This window comes from Halichoeres trimaculatus, unplaced genomic scaffold (genome assembly GCF_033239565.1).
Source record: "Halichoeres trimaculatus isolate MK-OKI-2021-1 unplaced genomic scaffold, fHalTri1.1 fHalTri1_scaffold_2, whole genome shotgun sequence".
NCBI classification, from domain to species: Eukaryota; Metazoa; Chordata; class Actinopteri; order Labriformes; family Labridae; genus Halichoeres; species Halichoeres trimaculatus.
The window spans coordinates 37939930-37959623 of NW_027437180.1; the positions used below are offsets into that span (position 1 = coordinate 37939930).

The following is a 19694-nucleotide window of genomic DNA, read 5'->3' on the forward strand; positions in this document are numbered from 1 at the left end:
ACTTAACATGTTGACCATAACTGTAATTAAATATGATCAAACGCCAGTGGGTGGATTAATCTAAATAAATATTCATTAAATTACTTTAATAGACACAGTTTACAGCCAGTGTATAAATGTGATGTTTGTGTTTTAAGTGCTTCAACAGCTTTTCTCACAAATTAAAAACATAGAATAACACTTAAAGTGATTTAAAACTGTTTTCAGCCTTACTGGATTTTAAAACAATATGAAAGGTTTGTATTCATTATTTCTACAACTATTTATACTTTATATCATTTTCTACATTGGTAAACTCAGTTGCTAAGTGCATGAAACAGTACCACACCAGGTGACCAGCGCCCTCTGCTGGGTTACAAACATCCATCATCAATAAAGAAACAGCCGGAGATCGTTTTGTGTCGTGGGAGTTTGGTTTAATATTGTACTGAAAAATAAATTAACGAAAATAACTTTAAAATGCAACAGAAGACAAAGAAAAAAAAGATCCAGATTATAAACATTCTTTGCCAGCAGGGGGTGGAATCGCAGTGCTCATGTTGGATTAAATTTACAAATATTTATATATAAAAAAGGAATTTATTAGACATATCCACACATCACGAAAGCATTCCTTTACATCCAGTGAGCTGAGTCTGGTCTACCACCCCGACCGAATCGAGCCGTCCGCCCTCCAGCTACAAAAAGGTCCTAGAAAATTTATATTTATATATGTATATATATATTCATACACATGCCCTGTGTGTGTGTGTCTGAGTGTGTGTGAGAGTGTGTGTGGATGAGGCTGTACAAAACTAAACTGTACAAAAACAAAAAGCACACAGTGGTGATGGTGTAGTGGATGGAATGATAGAAACAAGGTGGTGATGACCTCTGACCCCCGGAGGAGCGGCCGTGTTTGGAATGAAACCTTCGATCGCAGGTTTGGCTTTTCAAACGGAAACACTGATCAGTGTCTTCAGGAAGTGTTCGGAAATGTTGTGACGGTTGAAATGAGAGAAAAGGAGCAGACAGACTTGACTGTTAGTGTTCTTCAGACAGGAGGAGGAGGAGGAGGAGGAGGAGGAGGAGGAGGAGGAGGAGGAGGAATGACACAGGAGTTAAATAACACATTAAACATCATCTACAGCTCTAAACTGGACCGAAGTGGACCAGAGGAAAGAGTTTAAAAGCCTTTTGGAATCATTATTAAATACAGTAAAAGGACAGTCCAGACATGGTTTAAGACTTCAGGAAAGACTCAACATTTCTCTAGAAAGCTCCGACTCTAAACCTGGGTCCTGTTTCATGAATGAAGGGGAACAAAGTTCTGGATTTCATCTGATGGATTCTCTAATCCTGCTGCAGGTTGACAGGCTGGAACAGAACTATTCATGGGTCCAAGGCTGCAGTACGGTTCAGTCCAAATCTGTGAATCATTCATTCAATTGATTTTCTATTAAAAATTAAAGAAAACACTGAAAAACGGTTAGTTTCCTCTTTTTTTGAAATGAAAACAAATGAATGAAAATTTGTTTGTCAGCATCCTGTTTGTTAGTATAAATCAAATAAAGAAGTTGAATCACAGGACACGGACTGATTTTGATTTTTTTGTTGAATTTTTCGGAACATTGTTATCATTTGTAGGCGGAGACAAATTAAATAAGAAAATCAAAATCAGTCTGCGCCTGTAATTTAACTTCCCTTTATTTGATCCATACTAACAAATGGGATATTGACAAACAAACACATTTTCATTTATTCGTTTTTGTTTCAACAAAGACAAAACAAAAATTGAACTGTTTTCAACGTTTTTTTTTAGATTCATTAAATATTAATTGAATGAATGATTCATAGATTGAAAGTGCTTTACAAGTTACATCCTTCACCAAACTGTCCGGTCGACTTCAGAATAAAAGCATGAAGTGAAAACAAGGGGAGTCGCAAGAGCTTTGTGTAAGTGCTTTGACGAACATTCCGGAATGTCCATCAAGAACATTCTGGAATGTTCCTGATGCTCTCACAAACATTCCGGAATGTCTCCATAATTCTACCGATCCAGAACCAGGGCAGACTGTTACTGAAGTGTTTCTGTGCCGTTGGGGTGGAATATGATTTTCTAACACTTTTTTTTTTTTTTCCATCATCCAAATTTCTAGCACCGATTTAAAATTTTGTTCACAGATTTTTTGCAAAGTTAAATTTTTTTATGCTGAATATTTTCAGAGCAGCTGAATTAAAAAAAAAATCAACAAACTGGAAAATAAAATTCAACATGTAACAAAATTCAATTTCTCAAAAAGTTATTAGTTTTAAAAAAGTTGTCAAATTTTCTAAAACTAAATATTTTGAGATTAATTTTTTTTAGTACACTGAATTTTATTTCAAAATCAAAGGCAGAAAAAAAGGTAAGTGCAAGAAATTTGATGGTTTTAAGAAATTCAAAGTGGGATTTTGAAGTTGAAAAAAAAAACAATGTTAGAAATCAAATTTCAAATCCTGATGGCACAGAAATACTTCCAGGAGTAGAAGGAACCGTCTCAGACCAAAAAGTTCCCCGTCAGCCAGTACCGCCTGTTTCACTGCCGCAGGATCAGGGAACCTGCTCCAGATGATCCAGAACCCTGACATAAAAGACGGATCAGAAAACCTCCAAAATCAGGAACCTTTAAATCAAACAAGAACCACAAACACATGAAGTCAGTCCAGGAAGTCGAGATCATTCCAGAGGAGCTCTGGTCCGACGGTATCGCTGTCAGTCAGTGACGCTACTTCAAGGGTCGGCTGGCTTCAGGAAAACATGGCTTCAATATTAGTCAAGCTATCCCAGAATCAGACTCAGTAGAAACCAGGTTAAAGATTCAGTTTCACAGTTTGAAATAAGTCATGACGATGCTTCAGTCTGTCACAAAACTCAGGGTGAGGTGCTGGGTATCATCAGGAAGTGCAAGTTTAAATCGACCTCATCTGGAAACAGTGACGGCGTTTTGTAAAACGCAGAGGAAAAATGATCTGATGGAGGTTTTTACAGTTGGCGTTTAAGTCAGTGGAGGATAAAAGCGTCAGAGTCTGTGAGTCTGTGATTCTGGGAGAGTTAAAAAAACTGTTCCAGAGTCCCTGAAAGCCAGCTGTCAGTCATCTGCAGTTTGTCAGTCGCTCGGTCTGAGCCTCTACAAGTAAAGCTGTAAACTTTGGTCGGGACTCAACCTCCTCCCTGAGACTCCGCCCACAGGAGCCTCTAGGAGGAAGGAGAGGAAGGAGACACCTGGAGGAGGGTCTATGGTCATGCTCTTCATTCGTACATTCATGTAAAACGGAATCATTAATGTCGACACTTTGAATGATGCTTAGTGATTGAAAAATGGCCACGCCCACCAATAAATACCTAAACCCCGCCCCCCTGACAAAAAATCAAATACATCACACTGCTTCATCCAGGTCTACAGCGGCTCCTCCAGCGAGGAGCCATCTACAGTCAGAGAACAGAAACTGATTCAAACAGTCCTAAAAACTCTGTTTCAAACTGAGCAGGAGGGAAAAGGAGGAGGAGGATGAGGAGGAGGAGGAGGAGGAGGAAGAGGAGGAGGAGGAGGGGGTGAGGGTGAGGGAGGAGGCGTGCTGCTAGTTTTTCTTCTTCACGTTGTTGTTTGAGGCGAGCCGGGGCCGCGGCGTCGGGATGAGGCTTCCAAGTGGGACTTTACTCCGAGCGACTTCGAAGAGTTTGGAGAAAACCTAGAGGAAGAAAAGGGGGCGGAGTCAAGTCAGGGGGTGGGGTTTAAGGTCATAAAAAAATCGCACACTTTCACTGGGTGACATGATACTTCAGTAAAACCAGATCTACACTCTTTTCCTCCCTGCATGTGTGGTAAACTGGTCTTTGTTACAGGGTCGACTTCGCTGCTACGCAGACGATTCACTGCTCTACCTCAGAGACCAGTTTAGGGCCTTCAAACAGGACTGCAGAGGACTCTGGGTCTGAGTGGAACAGTATCAGGATTTGTCAAATTTTAGGATTCTCAGTTTTGAAACCTGGCCTGGTCTTGGTCTTCTTTGTCAAAATTTTGAAAATGTTCAGCTCAAAATTGTCTTTTGGGGCCTACGGAGCTGAAACGATGACTTTAATGTTGGGTAATTATAAACTCAACATCAAACAATTATATGGTTTTCATTCAAAAACATCAAAATGCAAAAACTTGTTAAAATAATAACATTTGATGTCCGTGATTAAACTTTTTCAACAAACTTTGACGGCTCATCAAACTTTCCGCTGACTCATGTTTAACACTGAAAACATGATCTGATGACTTCCTGATTAGTGGAAAAAACAACTCTTCTTGCTCATTTAAAAAAAAAAAATTTAGAGTCATTCTTTGAATTTTCCTTGGATGAAGTAAAATAAATGCATCTGTTTTGTACATTTCATTTTTTTTTTGCAGATCCTAAAAACCAGGACTCTGTGCAAGAACCTGAAAACAATATTTTTGAAAAAGCCACGTCTTTTTTTTCTTTTTTAATCCAAACTTTGGTTCCTCTGTGCTCACCTTTCGAGGAGTCCTCTGGAAGCATCGAGAGAGAAAATGAAGAGGATGTTAGAGAGAAAGAGAAAGGAGGGTTTTACGCCCTGTTTCCACCAAGTGGGTCAGTTTGGTTCATCTCGGTACGGCACGCATTTTGTGGCGTTTCCTTTGACTTAAACCAGGACAGGTCCCCAAATTACCGACCCCCACGTCCCACTTTTTGGTACCCTTCTGTTGGGTTGTCAGACACAGATCGGACCCCAGAAGGTGGAGCTAGAAACATAACCGTTCCATGTTTAAAACTCAAGTTGACTTTGTGAAGAGAAATTAAATTTTGTTTGGAAATTGGCGTCACGAACAGGGTGCCATTGACACAAAACTGTGTCTTGTTTTCTTCTTCGTTGGATTTATTAGTGGGGTACACTGTGTCGCTCTTCTATGCCGTCACACTATTGCGTAGCTGACGCTGCTATTAGCATCCAGCTACCAAGAAGGGCACGGTTGGCTGTGGAAACGCAAACAGGATCAGGCTTTACTGATCTAACCTGTACCAAACTGAACTGATCCGTACCGGACCACTTGGTGGAAACATGGTTTTTAAGAACAGACACAAAATTTAGCTTCATTAAAGGTCCCATATTATGCAAAAATTACTTTATTAAGTCTTTTAGTGAAATTTGTGGGTCTTTGTCTTTCCTCCCAGCCCACAAAATGTGATATTTAATGATCAAACCTGTACTTAGTAGAGCTTGTGAATGTAAAATCCTGACCTAAAACGAGCTGTTTGGTTTAAAAAGGGAATCGCTGAAGTCAGAAAATCCCCAAAATTCCAATCAGGAGCAAGTCTGACCTGATTGGTCCATCGGAGCAGATACCCCCGAACCCTCTCCCCGCCCACTCCCCTACCCAGAAGGAGAATGCCAAAGTTGAAGAGCCATCACTGCTCTGTTTTTGGCTGTAAACAGCCACATAGCTCCATGCTCAAGCTTCCCATCTCTGAAGAAGACAGACTAAGTGTCTAGAGTTCATTTATCAGGAAATGTTCCAGCTACACTCAGTAAAACTGTGCATGTGTGTGCTCGTCACTTCACGGCCGACTGCTTTTCCAACTTTGGACAGTCCAACAGAGGGCTAGCCAACAGACTGGTCCTGAATCCAGGAGCATTACCAACCATCCTCCAACAAACCTGGGACCCTGGAAATGTGAGTATTTTAAATGCTGTGTGCTGTGGAGCAGATGGAAGAGCTTTTCCTCAGTGTCCCCCCTGTCTCTGTGTTAGCTTCAGGATGCTAACTTTAGCTGCAGTTAGCCTGTTGTTTTAGCCTGTAATGTTACGGTAAACGAGCTTCTCTGTTTTCTAAACATTGTGCACTCGGAGCTCGTGGCGCCGCTCTCAGTGACGCAGAAGAGCGGGGCCGTATCAGCTGTGGCTCATTTACATATGAAGGTCACGCCCACTAAATCAGAGCGTTCTGAACAGAGGGGCTATGAGAGCCTGGAAACAATGCTGCTGTGCTTGATTTATTGGCTTTTTGGACCAAAACATGTTACTACCATTTCATGAAGACATCAATGATCCAGATTAAACTGCAGGAAAGGAGCAGAACATGGGACCTTTAAAAAAATTCCTACACTTTCAGAGATATTTTAAAATGTAGTACATTTTAGTACACTTCTCATTCAGATTTGCTCAGGTCTGACTTCACTACCTTTTTATGTTATGTTATTATTTTGATGTTTAGAAAATTCTTTCAAGAAAATTTCAAGAATATTCTTTTTAATTGAAGCATTTAATTTTTGTAAAAACTAAATCCAAACAGATCACTTGGAGGAGTTAAAGTAAGTCACTGTCTAAACTTTTCTCTTTAGTTTTTGCAGACGTAAAAAGAGGAGGAGTTCCCGTCGGAGCAGAAAACAAAAAGCTGCAGCGCCGCGGTTCGTGGAGTCTGCAGAAAGCTGAAGCTGGAATAAAGAGCAGAGGAAAGCAGACCCATCAGATGTCCTCTCACCTGTTCCCACAGAGTTTCTGCCACCTGGTCGATGACTCCGCCCACCTCACGAAACTCCCCGGAGTATTTGACGTATGCCCAGATGCAGAGCGCCGTCAACGCCGCTCCCATCACCAGGTTACACATGGTGGCCACGGAGTTGATGCCCACGAATCCGGTGACCATGGACATCACGTACATGATGAACATGACGGCAAACAGCGTGGCGGGCGTCCGCGCTGCGTAGAAGATGTTCTTGCCATCGTTGTGCTTGCTGAAGTTGGCGTACGCCTCGTCCAGCTCCGCCTCCAGCTGCTCCTGATAGCGTCGACAGAAATCCTCGCCGCCCATCTTCTTCACTGAGCGGAAGTGCCGCACTGACGCCTGCCGCAGCTCCACGTGGCGGCGCTCCAGCTCTGTCGGCGAGATGTAGGGTTTGTCTCCACCGCACACCTGGGAACAGGAAACAGCAGGGGTCAGAGCGACTTCAGGAAATCTCTGACTCTTCACTTTACCTCGATGCGTCTTTTTTTTTGTTTACCATTTATTCTTTTTGATGTAGCGTATGAACAAAATGGACTGGGAAAATTACAAAATCAGAGTAAGAAAAGTTTGATTTTTTTACAGAGGGAACCATAAACGTGTGACACATCATGTTTATAACTTAAAATGCAATTATAAACTGTAAATTTAGGAAACAATGTACAAATTCAGAAAACAATGGTGAAATGCAGCTATTTGGGTTAAAAGCTACAAAATTCTCAGGAATTTTTGTTTAACTTTTTACAAACCAATCCAGGTGAAGTTTACACAAAGTTTACATAAAGAACAAAAGTTTTAAAAAAGTTAAAAGTTAAAAATAAATAAATAAATAAAAATAAATTTCAAAAAGTTAAATTTTTTAAAAGTTTAGAACAGTAAAAAAAAATACACAATTTTACACAAGGTTTTAAAGAGTAATTGTCATGAGTCGCCGCATTGCTCTGACACGCTGGACAAAAAAACTTTACCATACACCAACAAACACACTAAGGGCCAATCTCAACTGTCACTCCACCCCCTTCCCTGTCGTCTTAAACCCTTCGCCCCACCCTCTGTTTTGAGGGGGCACCAAGACGACAGAATAAAGACTGAAAAGATCAACATCTCCTCTTTACACTCTTCCATGGTGACATGTTTACCTGCTCCATGCTTTTGTTGTAGACGTCTTTGGCTCCTGCTACAGCTGCCAGGTTATTGGCTTCAGCTGTTGCCTACAAAACACAATAAACACATTACAGAAAGATATTTAAAAAAAAATTACATTTGGAACCAAAAAAAAAGAAAAAACAAGTTAAAACATATATATTTCAATATTTAATGATGTAATATGATACATAAAATACAGTAAAATATAATACATGAAATAATATATATAATATAATCAAAATAATAAAAATCTAAACAAATAAATTTGTGAACAAAATTTTTTTTATATAACATAATAATAAATAATATAATATTATATAAAATAATTAAATAAAATTAATATATAATTTAATAATAAATTCAATAATATAATTTTAATATAAATAATTTCAACAAATACTTTTTTGAACAAAAAAGAAAAAAATTAAAATCACTTGACAAAAAAATTCTGATACTACGATACATCAACTATATATTTTATCACATATTTTGACCTCTCATGTCCTCAAAGGGTCATACATTTGACCCCAGGGTATCACTGACCTTGGATAGAATTACAAAATTTGAATTTTAAGGTTATTAATTAAAAAAAATTACACAAACAAAACTAATACCAAAAATAAGTTGATGGGAGAAATATGTCCCTGATTAGTCCTTAGGGTTAAAATGAATAAAAACAATATATATGTTGGTGTTTGTGTGCATATGTGGATGTGAGTGTGAGTATCTGTATGCTATGATGATATTATGTCTATTTTATTATCATTATTTTTATTTGTTATTTTTTTAGTTTATTATATTTTTTGTACCCATGTCAGCGTGGACATACATTATTTATTGGTCAAGAGATGCTTTGGTAGCTTATAAATATATATTGGCTAAAACAATTATTAAAATGTAGATATTGTTAACTCGCAACACTCCTTAAAAATAAAAAAAAAGAAAACAGAGGAAGAATAAATATGTGAAACATGAAATCTTCTGAGGACGTTTTGTTTCTGCTCTGTTTCACAGCTCTGGCGCCCCCTGCAGCTGCACTTTGCTCTGTGTCTCTTTCTGTTTACAGTTTTTCAGCGTGTGTCGTTGTCTCCGGTCATCAAACAATAAATATCTCATTTTTTCTGTCACCGTTTCTTCTCCCTAAACTCTAGCCAGGCTGAAACAGCTGTGATGTCACAGAGTGTCCACCAGGTGGAGCTGTGTAACAGTGTGTGGTGTCTGACCTGCAGCATGGACTTGGGGTGAGGAAGCTCCTCTCCCTGATAGATCTTCATGTAGGCCTGAAAAAACGACAACAGAGAGGAAGACGAGGCTCAGACCCAGAAAGAGAAATCGTCTTTGTTAAAACGGACTCTCAGACGACCTGAAGTATGTGTGTGTGTGTGTGTGTGTGTGTGCGTGTGAGAAACTGACTTTGAAGTACTGCAGCAGGTCTCTGCAGGTGATCTTCACTCCTCCGATCTCTTTCTCCACCAGGTTTTCTGGAGACAGCAGCGTGGGGACCAGGTTGACCAGCTCCTTCTTAAAGTCCTCGTCGATGTCTGGGACAGAAATCCACCAAGAGTCAGGGGAACGTTCGCCCCACACGGACAGAGACCAGGACAGAAACCAGGACAGAAACCAGGTCCCACGGGGACCTTCTTACCTCTGAGGCGCCCGTCAAAGTGCGGGTTTGTGGCCACCTTGAGTCCGGGGTGAGGCAGCAGGAAGCAGCCGATGTTTGAGAAGCAGGAGTGGATGTGTTTCCTGACGTTCTGCAGCTCCTCGTGTTGGTTCTGCTTCACCTGGCGAACACACACAAACACACACACACACACCTTTAACACCTGAGGCACACTCTCCAGCAGCCTGTTGACCCAAACAGGTAGAACTCACCTGCAGTCTCTTCTCCAGGAAGCTCTGTCCTCCCTCCAGACCGTACGGGTGCTCGTAGGGGTAACTCCAGTCCCGGATCAGGAACATCAGGGACTGAAAGAGGGAGATGGGTTTGAGGGGGTGGTCTTTAAAGATGCTCTGATGACTTTGTCCTGAAAATGCTTCTCCAACAACCTCTGATGTCATTGGCTCAGAGATTATAACAGAGAGGCTTCTGTGATTTGATTGGCTGACGTAAACCTTAGAGCTCATTCAGTCAGGAGAAGATTTCTGCCTCCAAACGTTGGAGAAGCAGAGTTTTTAGCTTGAAGTAGCTTTACACCAAAGACGACAATAACAGATATAGGATGTGTCAGTGTCTGTCTGCCTCAACCCCCTCCTCTGCCTGGATGCTATGTTTTGGCTGTCAGTTACACTGCCCCCATGTGTCTAGGAAGAGTATTGCAGAGGGACGTCACTGGGTGGTACCTGAAAGGGTTTCTCGTAGACTTCCTCCATGGCGAGCCGCCCGTACTCGGTGAAGAGCTGAGGAGAGAGATCAAACAGGGATCAATCTGAGAGGAAGAAATATGTGTGTGTGAGTGTGTGTGTGTGTGTGTGTGTGTGTGTGAACAGCAGCTTCCTCCTCTACATGAAAGCTTTTCCATTAAGCGCCTCTCACGGTTTCCTCTGATGATCCTTTAATGCTGCAGAGATCCACAGAGACCCCGAGCTGACGTCAGGACCAAACACGGCGCCTCATAAGGAGGCCGAGTGCCGGGTCAGCTCAGGTCTTAATCCTGACTTCAGAACACACCAGATTTGGAGACGAAGGATGGTACTGACCTGGAGGTGCTGCAGGTCGTCCTCCTGAACGTTCTGCGACAGGTTGTACACCTGAAACACAAACACGCGTCAGCCAGCTGCTGCCACCGCGCCACATCAGACGTCTTCACGTCTCCAAACAGCTCACCTGAACCGAGCTGGTCATGGTGCTCAGAGCGAACAGCGTGGCGCAGTCTTTGATGGTGGACTGGCTGTCAAACGCCCCCTGTGTGTCGATTAGTAGAACTGCAACCTGGAAGAAGACAACGCAGCAGATTCTGGTTCAGACACGTTTCTCAAACCATCAGGTGGTGACGGCGCCTGAGTGGGGGACTCACCTTGCAGCCGTCTGGTTTCTCCACGACGAACACCTCACTCCAGGCCAGGATGCCCGTCGTCTCCCGCTCGCAGCCGCCTCGCCAGGTGAAGCCGGTCAGAGGCTCCTCCTCCCCGCCGACCCACGAGTCAGGGGACTGGAAACAGACAAGCAAAGGTCAGTCCAACAAAACTGAAGAAGCACGAGTTTGATTTTTCGACTCCAAGCAGAGGTTGAGTCACAAACTGACCCCGGTGACCCAACGAGTGGGGCGGGGCTTATCCCCAGCATATAGACGTCCTTTACATCCCGGTAAGCAGCAGGGAGCCCTGCAGAGGCCCACCCTGACACAGAGCGGGCATTGTGCCCGACTAAAATCCTCTTTACAACTCTATTCAACGCTCCAGAATGTTCCTCAGCGCTTACCGTAGATTAACCAGGCCAAAGGGCACGTCAGAGATCAACGCTCACACACTGGAGTTTGCTAACAGGAAGTCAACCCAGGAAGTTATGTGTCGACTAATAATTGATAGTTTTAAGGAAACACAAACACACTTCCTGTTAGTAGATCAATAATACAAACAAATTAAATTAAATGTAATAAATAATTAAAAAGTTCTGTGTGTGGTTTCTGGTGTTTCTGCAGCCAGCCTCTAGTGGACACTCCAAGAACTGCAGTTTAGGACACTTTTACATTGACTCAATTTTTTAAGAAAGGGGGTTGCTGCTCATTTCCCACTGATTTCATTTATCCCGGTAAAAAATTTGGACTACCTGACTTACTGGAAGTCAGCAGGAACCAAAAACTCTCAAACCGTTCAAGCTAGCGAGAAAAGACGAGCTTTACGGTGATTTTTGGGGTGCAAGTATTACAGAGTAAGGGCTTTCTGGAAATGATCTCTGACTGAAAGGTTAAAGGTGCAATGCGTAGAAGTTGTCAGGATGACTGAACAGAAACGTTGAGAATGACATGAAACTTTTATATTTCTTTGTGGAGTACCTTTAAGGTATAGTCTGCAGGATTTTCTTAAAAACTATACAGTCAACTTTAACAAAAAAAAATCCTGCTCAATCACCTCCTCTGAGTCTCTCTACATGTGTGTCAGTGTCTGTCGGCCTCATACCCTCTCCTCTGCCTGGATGTTGAAGTTTTGGTTGTTTCAGGACATTTCTGGACAGAGAATTAGTGTGGTTACCTCATCCAATCACTGCGCGCCCAGTGCACAAGTGACTTTGCTTGTTGTTTAGCGAGTGGAAGAAGCTAATCAGAGCAGCTACGATAGCTTACGTAGCATTGAGGAAGAAAAACAACCAAAGTGAAACTCCACACAGATAAAGCTTTTTCCTAAACGAGGGCGAAGCATAGCAGAACTTTCACTCCGTTTCAGAACTTGGAGAGCAGCAGGGGGATGTCCCGATATTTCATTTTCACTTCCGATACAATACCGATACTGCAGCATTGAGTATTGGCCGATACCCATATTAATCCGTTACAATATCAGCATTAAACATGCATACTTTATTACTTATTTTGTAGTATGTCATGTTAGAAAAGGCTTGATTAATTGATATTATTTAAACAAAGAACAGTAGTCAGCAACAGTAGGTATGAGGAAAATCTGACCCATTTATTATTAACCAATGGGTAACAGAAACTGCTTATATCGGAGATTTTAGATGCATTCCGATACAATACCGATACTTGTTTTTTTGCTGATATCGGACCGATAGCCAATATCAATATCGGACTGGGACACCTCTAGTAAAAAGCAACATGAGTTAGCTTTCTGCTAACCAGGTATGTGTCAAATACCCGTGATTAGCTTGTGCTAACATGCTAAGTCAGGTGCACAGCTCTTGAGTCGGCATATGTGGTTGCTGGGCTAGAGAGTGTGTTGACGTCGTTATGATCGGAGGCAGTGGGTGTGTGCTGCCGCTGGCACTGAGCCCAGTTTGGATGTTGTGTGATCAGTGTTTTACCTGTTTGTACATGTAGCGCAGCATGAAGTCCAGCAGGAAGGACTTGCCCTTGCGGAACGCTCCGGCGACGGAGACGACGACCACGTGGAGGTCCTGCACCTCCTCCTGGAGCAGCAGCCGCTCCAGCGCCTCCTCCTGCAGCGAGAACGAGTGCTCCTCCTCGTCCGCCACCACGATCTGCACCGGCCGGGCCACGCCCACCTCCTCCTCCAGCAGGTCGTCGTCTTCCTCGTCGCGCGTCATGGTGGGTTTGTCTGGTTTGAATCCCCCTGAGGGACAGAAACACGGTTAGGAAACAAGCACCTGGACCCCTCCACTACAGAGCCACAGCTGTAATCGCGTTTCTTTTTTTTAGTATCACACAACTTTTGCACAGTTTCTGTCTCAGATTTGGTGAAAACAACCCTGGTTTTGATTCCTGAAGGATCTGTGCGAGCGTCTCCTGTCGGGTGATGGTTTGGAGCTTTACAGTAAATACCAGTCAGTCAGTTTCACCTGCTCCCTGTCTCCTTGTACGGCAGCAGATCCGCTCGGCTGACTCTGGAAGCGCGGCGCCTGGTTCAGGACATATTTGGGAGTTGTGTTTTCTCCCTCCCTGATCTGAATGAGGCTTCACAGAGTCTTGATTTGAAGTCATGATAAGCGTGCGACGTGTTAGCGTGACAGCAGTGTGATCCCACGGCTTCAGAACAGGCCCGAGCAGCAGCAGCAGCAGCCCCGCGGCCTCATGGGAAGAAGAGTCGTCTTCATTCAGGTCAGCGAGGAGCTGCTCGGGACATGTGAGCGCTCTGCAGCTTTAAACACGCGCAGGCTTCAGCGTCAGGATGATGAGCAGGAAAAAACTGTTCTCAGACCGTCATGTGTGCTGTAACCAGGGCTCTTAGAGCGCCACTGATCCGGTTAATTCAGTCTCAGCGTTCTCTCTGTACGGGACAAGAGCTGCCCGAGGACAGATACGACTTCCTCTGTGTGCCGAGGGGACGCAGCGTCAAGTTTCAGCAGAAAACAAAACCTCTGGGTGTTATATACCAAGAAAAAAGGTCAAACAGAGTCTGCGTTACACCCATGCTGTGATATTTGCTGGTTATTATGTTTTATTTTGACACACGTGAAGGGAAAATGAAAAAAAAAAACAGAGAAAGCTAATTTGCATCATGTGATTCACTGTTCAGTGTTTTCTAAATCCAAAGCACGGGGTCAAGTGGTTGATGTCAGCCTCCAGGAGAAACATCTGATGGTTGGAGGCAGTAACACACAGAGGAGCTGCTCTGTTCAGGAACAGGGATCACAGACACTGCTCAGCCTTTTCTAACTGATTTAATATAAACACAGACCATTTCGTTTTAATAACAGAGTGATAAACTTTCAAACTAAACCAGGAGCAACAAGAAACAACTGCTTCTTAAGTTCGGTTTAAGACGTCTATAACACCCACAGAAACGCTGGGTTTGCAGTTTTCTAGCGGACGAGGAAGCTGAGCGTTTCCTCCATGATGACACCAGTCTGCTCTGGTCAACAACTCCTACAGTCAGCACACAAACGGCCAGAAAGAGACGTTCACTCTGAGCCAAAGATGCTCTGGTGTTAAAACAAACTGCAGTTCCCTGAGTGTCCACCAGAGTCTGTTAGGGCTGGGATGCTGTAAATTGCGATTCTTAGATATTAACAATTGTTGCAGTTTTTAGTCAGCCGTTTTGACAACAGACCAAGTGGAAAAGGCTGAATATTGATGATGTCCACAGACTGAATCAGGAGACATGTTTCCTTGAAAAATGCTCAGACCTGACATCTCAACTTTTTTCCAACTCAGCTGAAAAAGACTAAAATGAAAGACTGAAGTTTGAAAAAAAAATTGCAAAAAATACATCCCGATTTAAAGTCGTTAAACAAAATATCCGGATACTTAAGAATGTTTTTTTCAATATCAATGCCCTTATCACTCTGATCCTGTATTGATTAATCGGCCTGATTATGCCTATCACCGATTAATCGACATCGGCCAAAATGTAGCCGATTAAAAAAAATTTGCTCCATGGAGATTCTGTCACTCCTGTTCATGAGTGTTGGGCTGCACACTGCCCGTCCCTTCCGTCCACCATTATGAAATGTAAGACTATAGAGTGATGTTTTAACATCGTGTAAGTTGTTTTTTTCTGAGATAAACAGAGATAGATGCTACTGTTAATTTACACGTCCACCGTTATCTAATGTATGACGATAATACAGCGTTTTAATGTCGTTTAAGTTGCTCATTTTGTCTTTACATTTTTAATTTTTTATTATACTTACTGTGTTTAAAGTTTGACGTATTTATTTAAGGTGTTTACAGTTTGACTTCTTTATTGTGTTTACAGCTTGTTCTTATTTATCATTGGTTAACACTACAGTTCTTATGTTGACAGTTTCATAATTTAAGTTCCTTGTTTTAATTTAATAGTGTTCTGTCTCTGTCTTGAATCATATGGGTATTATAATGATTTGTGATGGTATACAGTATATATCCTGTGTATATCAATGAATTCATTATATATATCAGCCGATATATCAGATATCAGCTGATATATTGGATATCTGCTTTTTTTTGCCCCCAGTATCGGAATCGGCATCAGCCCCAAAAATCCCACATCGGTCGGGCTCTAATTGATTCCTTGCTAGCTCAACAGTTTGAAATACCACTCTTTGATCTTTTTTAAAATTAAACGATTCCTCGAGGCGGAGAAAACTCCTCGATCATTTTTTTGTAATCAAGTACTTCAAATTAATCAAGGAATCGTTTCAGCTCTAAACCTTGCAATGCTGTGTTCATGTCCAGCATGGAAAATCCCTCTCAGTCACAAGGATGCATTTAGGTACATAAACATGGTACCTTTTGATTTTATGTGGATTGGTACCTAGTACTTTTGACAGAATTTGGTATCCATCCCTAGTTCTGAAATATAAACGGATATTAAATCACTGTCTCTTGAGCTAGCAGACTTCATGGTCAAAATCTGTGATTTGTGCCTCACAGGGAGAATTACCTGCTGATGTGTTTTTGGTTTATTTGTCTTTATTTAAAGTGTTACCTGTAAGGATGGGTACCAAATTAGGTACTTTTAAAAGTACCAACCAAATTCTGTCAAAAGTACCGGGTAAGAATTCACATGAAATCAAAAGGTACCATGTTTAGGTACCTAAACGCATCCTTGTGACTGTGAGGGAGTGGAAGAATAGGTGATTTTCCATGCTGGACATGAACACAGCATTTCAAGTTTATACATATTGAAGAAAACATATGTTACATTGAAAAAAATTAGATTTTATGATTAAACAAATTGATATTTTTACCACACAAACACAAAAATGTACAGAAAATTGGTACAGCTGAGTAGGGATGGGAACCGAATTAGGTACTTTTATAGGTACCGACCGAATTCTGTCAAAAGTACCGGGTATAGATTGAGGTAAAACTAAAAGGTACCATGTTTAGGTACCTAAAACACATCCTTGTGACTGTGAGGTAATAGAAGAGTACGCAATTTTCCACGCTGGGCATGAACACACCATTGCAAGGTTATATATCGAAAGATACATATGTTAAATTTTTTTTTTTATATTTCATTAGTAAAAAAATTGATATTCTCTACCACATAAACACAAGAAAGTACTGAAAATCGGTACCGTTGAGTACCGGTACCGATTGCCAGGTACCGGGCTTTGGTACCGTATTGTTTCAGGTGTGAAAGGTACCCATCCCTACAGCTGAGTACTGATACCGATTGCCAGGTACCAGGCAACGGTACTGTATCTTTTCAAATGTGATAGGTACCCATCCCTAGATACCTGAAAATTACTCCAACTACTGCTTTAGTAATAACAAAACTTTTGGTTCCTTTAAATCACTAAGATTGGAAAATATGTCAGATAGGACCCAGAATTACCAAAACCAGGTTTGTTGTAAACCAAACCCCATTCAGAAATCTGCTCGTTTTATTCTCAGGCCCTCCTTTCAAACAGCTTTCTTCATGAGTTAACACTAACACATTTCTGACGCCTGAAGAATTCCTCTTTCCCCTCGTCTTACACACAAAAATGAACGCTTCAGAATGTGAGCTCCAAATCTGGAGTAAGAGGATCACTACACCAGTACAATTATGTATACATCACATGACACATGGCTCAGTTTTTTGCCCCACTTTGGTCTTAGCGCAGCGAGCAGTCAAAGAAGGTCTCTGCAGCTGCAACAACAACACAAGCAGGTCAGAGACGAAGACTTCACTCAGGAAAAGGTTCATGAGCATGAGGTCAACAGCTCCGACAGACTGATGGTCACGTTTTCACAACGCTGATAAGACGCACGGCGAGCCGGAGGGTTCAAACATCACAGCAGGGATCGAGCTAATGATCTCAGAGAGAGAGAAAATAAAACATCATCTTTGATCAAACACAGATGATAAAACAGGATAACACTACTGCTCAGAGTCAGTGAGCTCAGCCTACACACTGAACGTGACACACACACCGAATAACACCTACTTTAAACACACTTATAGTAAGACCTTGAGCAGCCTTACACAGAAACCATGGTTCACAAAGCAGCAGAGGAAACTTCCTGTGAAATCCTTGGTTTCTCCTCCTCTCCTCGATTGTTTAGGGCCAAGCCTGACCGCAAGGTGTTCATCTGTTGAAACTTCAAGGATGATTCTTTTTCTTTGTTTCTTGTGCCGCTTTAACCCCAAATTATGAGCCTTCAATGTCGTTACGAAAGGTGACACGAAATCCAGTCATGGCGAAAAAATTTATGATTCCAGTGTCTATGCAAAAGCATTAAGCTTTTGCTGCGATTTCTGGTGTTTTCTTGGGTACAACAATTACTTTTTCTGATCTGCTTCAAATCTCGTATGTTAGACCCACTGGCAATTAAAAGTTATAAAAGGATTTTTTGTAACTCAATGGGCCGGTAGGCTGACACTTCGTCAATATTGTCACAACAACTTGATTTAAAATAAACATTTTAAAGCTGCTTTGAGTTGTTTTAGCTGGTTAGGAAACAGACTGAAGTGAAAACAGATGTCTCTTAGCAAAACAGCTGATTATGTCATTATCGTCACCATTAATGCCAGAAGTAGCTGCTGCAGGAGAGGAAGTGAATCAATCAAAGATACATCTCCCAGGTATGATTCACACTGAGTTTCTGATTGAAAAAAACCCCCACAAAATTAAGCAAAACTGGCTTTGACCACAGGGGGGCGCCGAATACAGCACAAACCAGAATTCCTAGCAGTAGCTTTAAACGGATAATAATGGAACAGTCCCATCTACACGATCTATTCACCAATGACATGACATGAAGCTAGACGGCATGTTGGAGGGGCGGGGCCTGAAAAAAGCCTCTGGATAGCTGGCCAATTAGAGTGAAGGGGGGGGGGGGGGGGGGGTTCGGAGCAGGGAGCTTTAAAGACACAGACAGAAGGTTAAGCAAAGGATTTCTAAAACATCAGGGACAGAAAAAAATTGGATTTTTTTTTAGCTGTTAGTCATATAAAAGACACTACGGGGCTTCCGAGAGATACAATTAAGTCTTAAAAAATTTTGAAAGAAATACCCTCACTTTAAAGTATACCCACTCTTTAAACTAAAATTTAAAGACATGTTTTTTGACGTTATTTTTTTAATGACTTTCTTAAACCAGCAACAGCAAAGTGTGCTGGCCCAAATGGTTAACGGTTAACACTATCATCCAATAATTTTAGAGTCATCCCCAAGTGGACACTCAAGGAACTGCAGTTTTTGACAGCTGGCTGCATAGGCTTCAAGATTTAAGACCTGTGGCTGCTGCTTTTTTCTAACCCTGTATTCTAATTTGGACAAAATAGAATTAAAAAAGTGGATGTGATTACAGCTTTTAACTTGCTGGTTAGCTTAACGAGCTATGTTCTAGCAATTTGCAATTAGGTGTTAACTAGATTTTACACACTTCTGTTCATTTCACGTCACACAGAGCTGTAATATGTCTGATTTTATGCTCATAGCTAACCGTGAGTGTGTTGAAGAAGAAGACACATGTTAAACCCCACTTGCTAAGCTTTAAGAGTATGAGATTGGGAGCTATCCCTGTATTTTAGCATGAAGTAACATTAAAACGGAGCAGTCTTATGATGTGCTAAGCTAATATTGAGCTAAGGTTTAAAGAGTCATTTTAAAACACAGGGTGTATCAGAAGCTGAATATCGTTCTACAAAGTGCCAGTTGATGTTCGAGCCGTTTGAAAGCTTTTTAAAAACACACAATGAAGAATTAGCTGGAAGAGGCTAGCAGCTGTATTAGCCGGCATGCTAACAACAAACAGAGTGAGCTGAAGGTGAGGACAGCTGGACGGCTTAAAAAACACCTCACAGCGGAGATACCAGCTCACACACAGCCCTCTGTCTCTCCCCTCACACACACACAGACGTGTTTTCTGTCATATAACACAGCCCGGGCTCAGCAGAGAGCGCTCAGCCCGAGCAGGAGGCGAAACAACGGGAGATGCGTTTATTCGTCGAAGCGGAGCGCTCCCTGCAGAGACATATCATCACATTTACCGTTAAAAAACGCGCCGAATCACACAGAAACACGGGCCACGGGTTCGGCAATCTGCCCCTGGCTCCTCCAGGGTCGGTACCGCCAGGGAGCCCTCCCCGTGTTCTGACTCACCGTGTGTGGAGATGGTGGAGAAGCTGTTTGTGTGATTCCGCTGCTTGAACCTGCTCTCCTCCGCCGCCGCCATCTTTCCTGACCTGCTGATACAAGCAGAATGCTGTGACGTCACAGGATTCTAAGCCGCGGTGGTGTCCGCGAGGTCCTAAATACAGAGCCTAAGCCCCGCCCCTTTAGGGGACTGGCGTCTGTTTTCAGTCCAAATAAGCTGTTAATTTTACATTTTAGAGAGATAACATTCATTAAACACGATTTTTTTCACCACAGAGGAGTTTTGTTTCACATTTTATTAGCTGAGATGCTAATTTTTAGTAAACTAAACCAATGCATTCAACAAAAAAAAACATTTTTAATTGTTATTTAGCCAT

At 42.0% G+C, this 19694-nt stretch overlaps 1 protein-coding gene across 2 annotated transcripts; it reads right to left on the reverse strand.

The window, feature by feature from the left end:
• Positions 1-366: 366 nt before the first annotated feature.
• LOC141805914 (atlastin-2) lies at positions 367-19459 on the reverse strand. Of its 2 annotated transcripts, XM_074691158.1 has the most exons (14): positions 19324-19459; positions 12649-12917; positions 10691-10825; positions 10501-10605; positions 10374-10424; positions 10017-10073; positions 9549-9641; positions 9319-9457; positions 9087-9214; positions 8897-8953; positions 7667-7738; positions 6507-6938; positions 4521-4535; positions 367-3711 (listed from the first exon to the last, which is right to left on the reverse strand). In XM_074691158.1, the coding sequence occupies exons 1-14, from the start codon at positions 19394-19396 to the stop codon at positions 3601-3603; spliced, it is 1737 nt and encodes a 578-aa protein (XP_074547259.1). In that variant the 5' UTR covers positions 19397-19459; the 3' UTR covers positions 367-3600. The 2 variants fall into 2 exon arrangements, with proteins under 2 accessions (XP_074547259.1, XP_074547268.1); XM_074691167.1 differs by lacking the exon at positions 4521-4535 and having other exon boundaries at positions 19324-19458.
• Positions 19460-19694: the final 235 nt, after the last annotated feature.

Excerpts from the sequence above, each read along its gene's own strand:
- LOC141805914 (XM_074691158.1), bottom strand. The coding sequence starts at position 19,396 with ATGGCGGCGGCGGAGGAGAGCAGGTTCAAGCAGCGGAATCACACAAAC. Across the intron at positions 10,425-10,500 it reads CCATGACCAGCTCGGTTCAG|GTGTACAACCTGTCGCAGAA; the intron begins GTGAGCTGTTTG and ends TTTGTGTTTCAG. Across the intron at positions 6,939-7,666 it reads ACAACAAAAGCATGGAGCAG|GTGTGCGGTGGAGACAAACC; the intron begins GTAAACATGTCA and ends TCCTGTTCCCAG.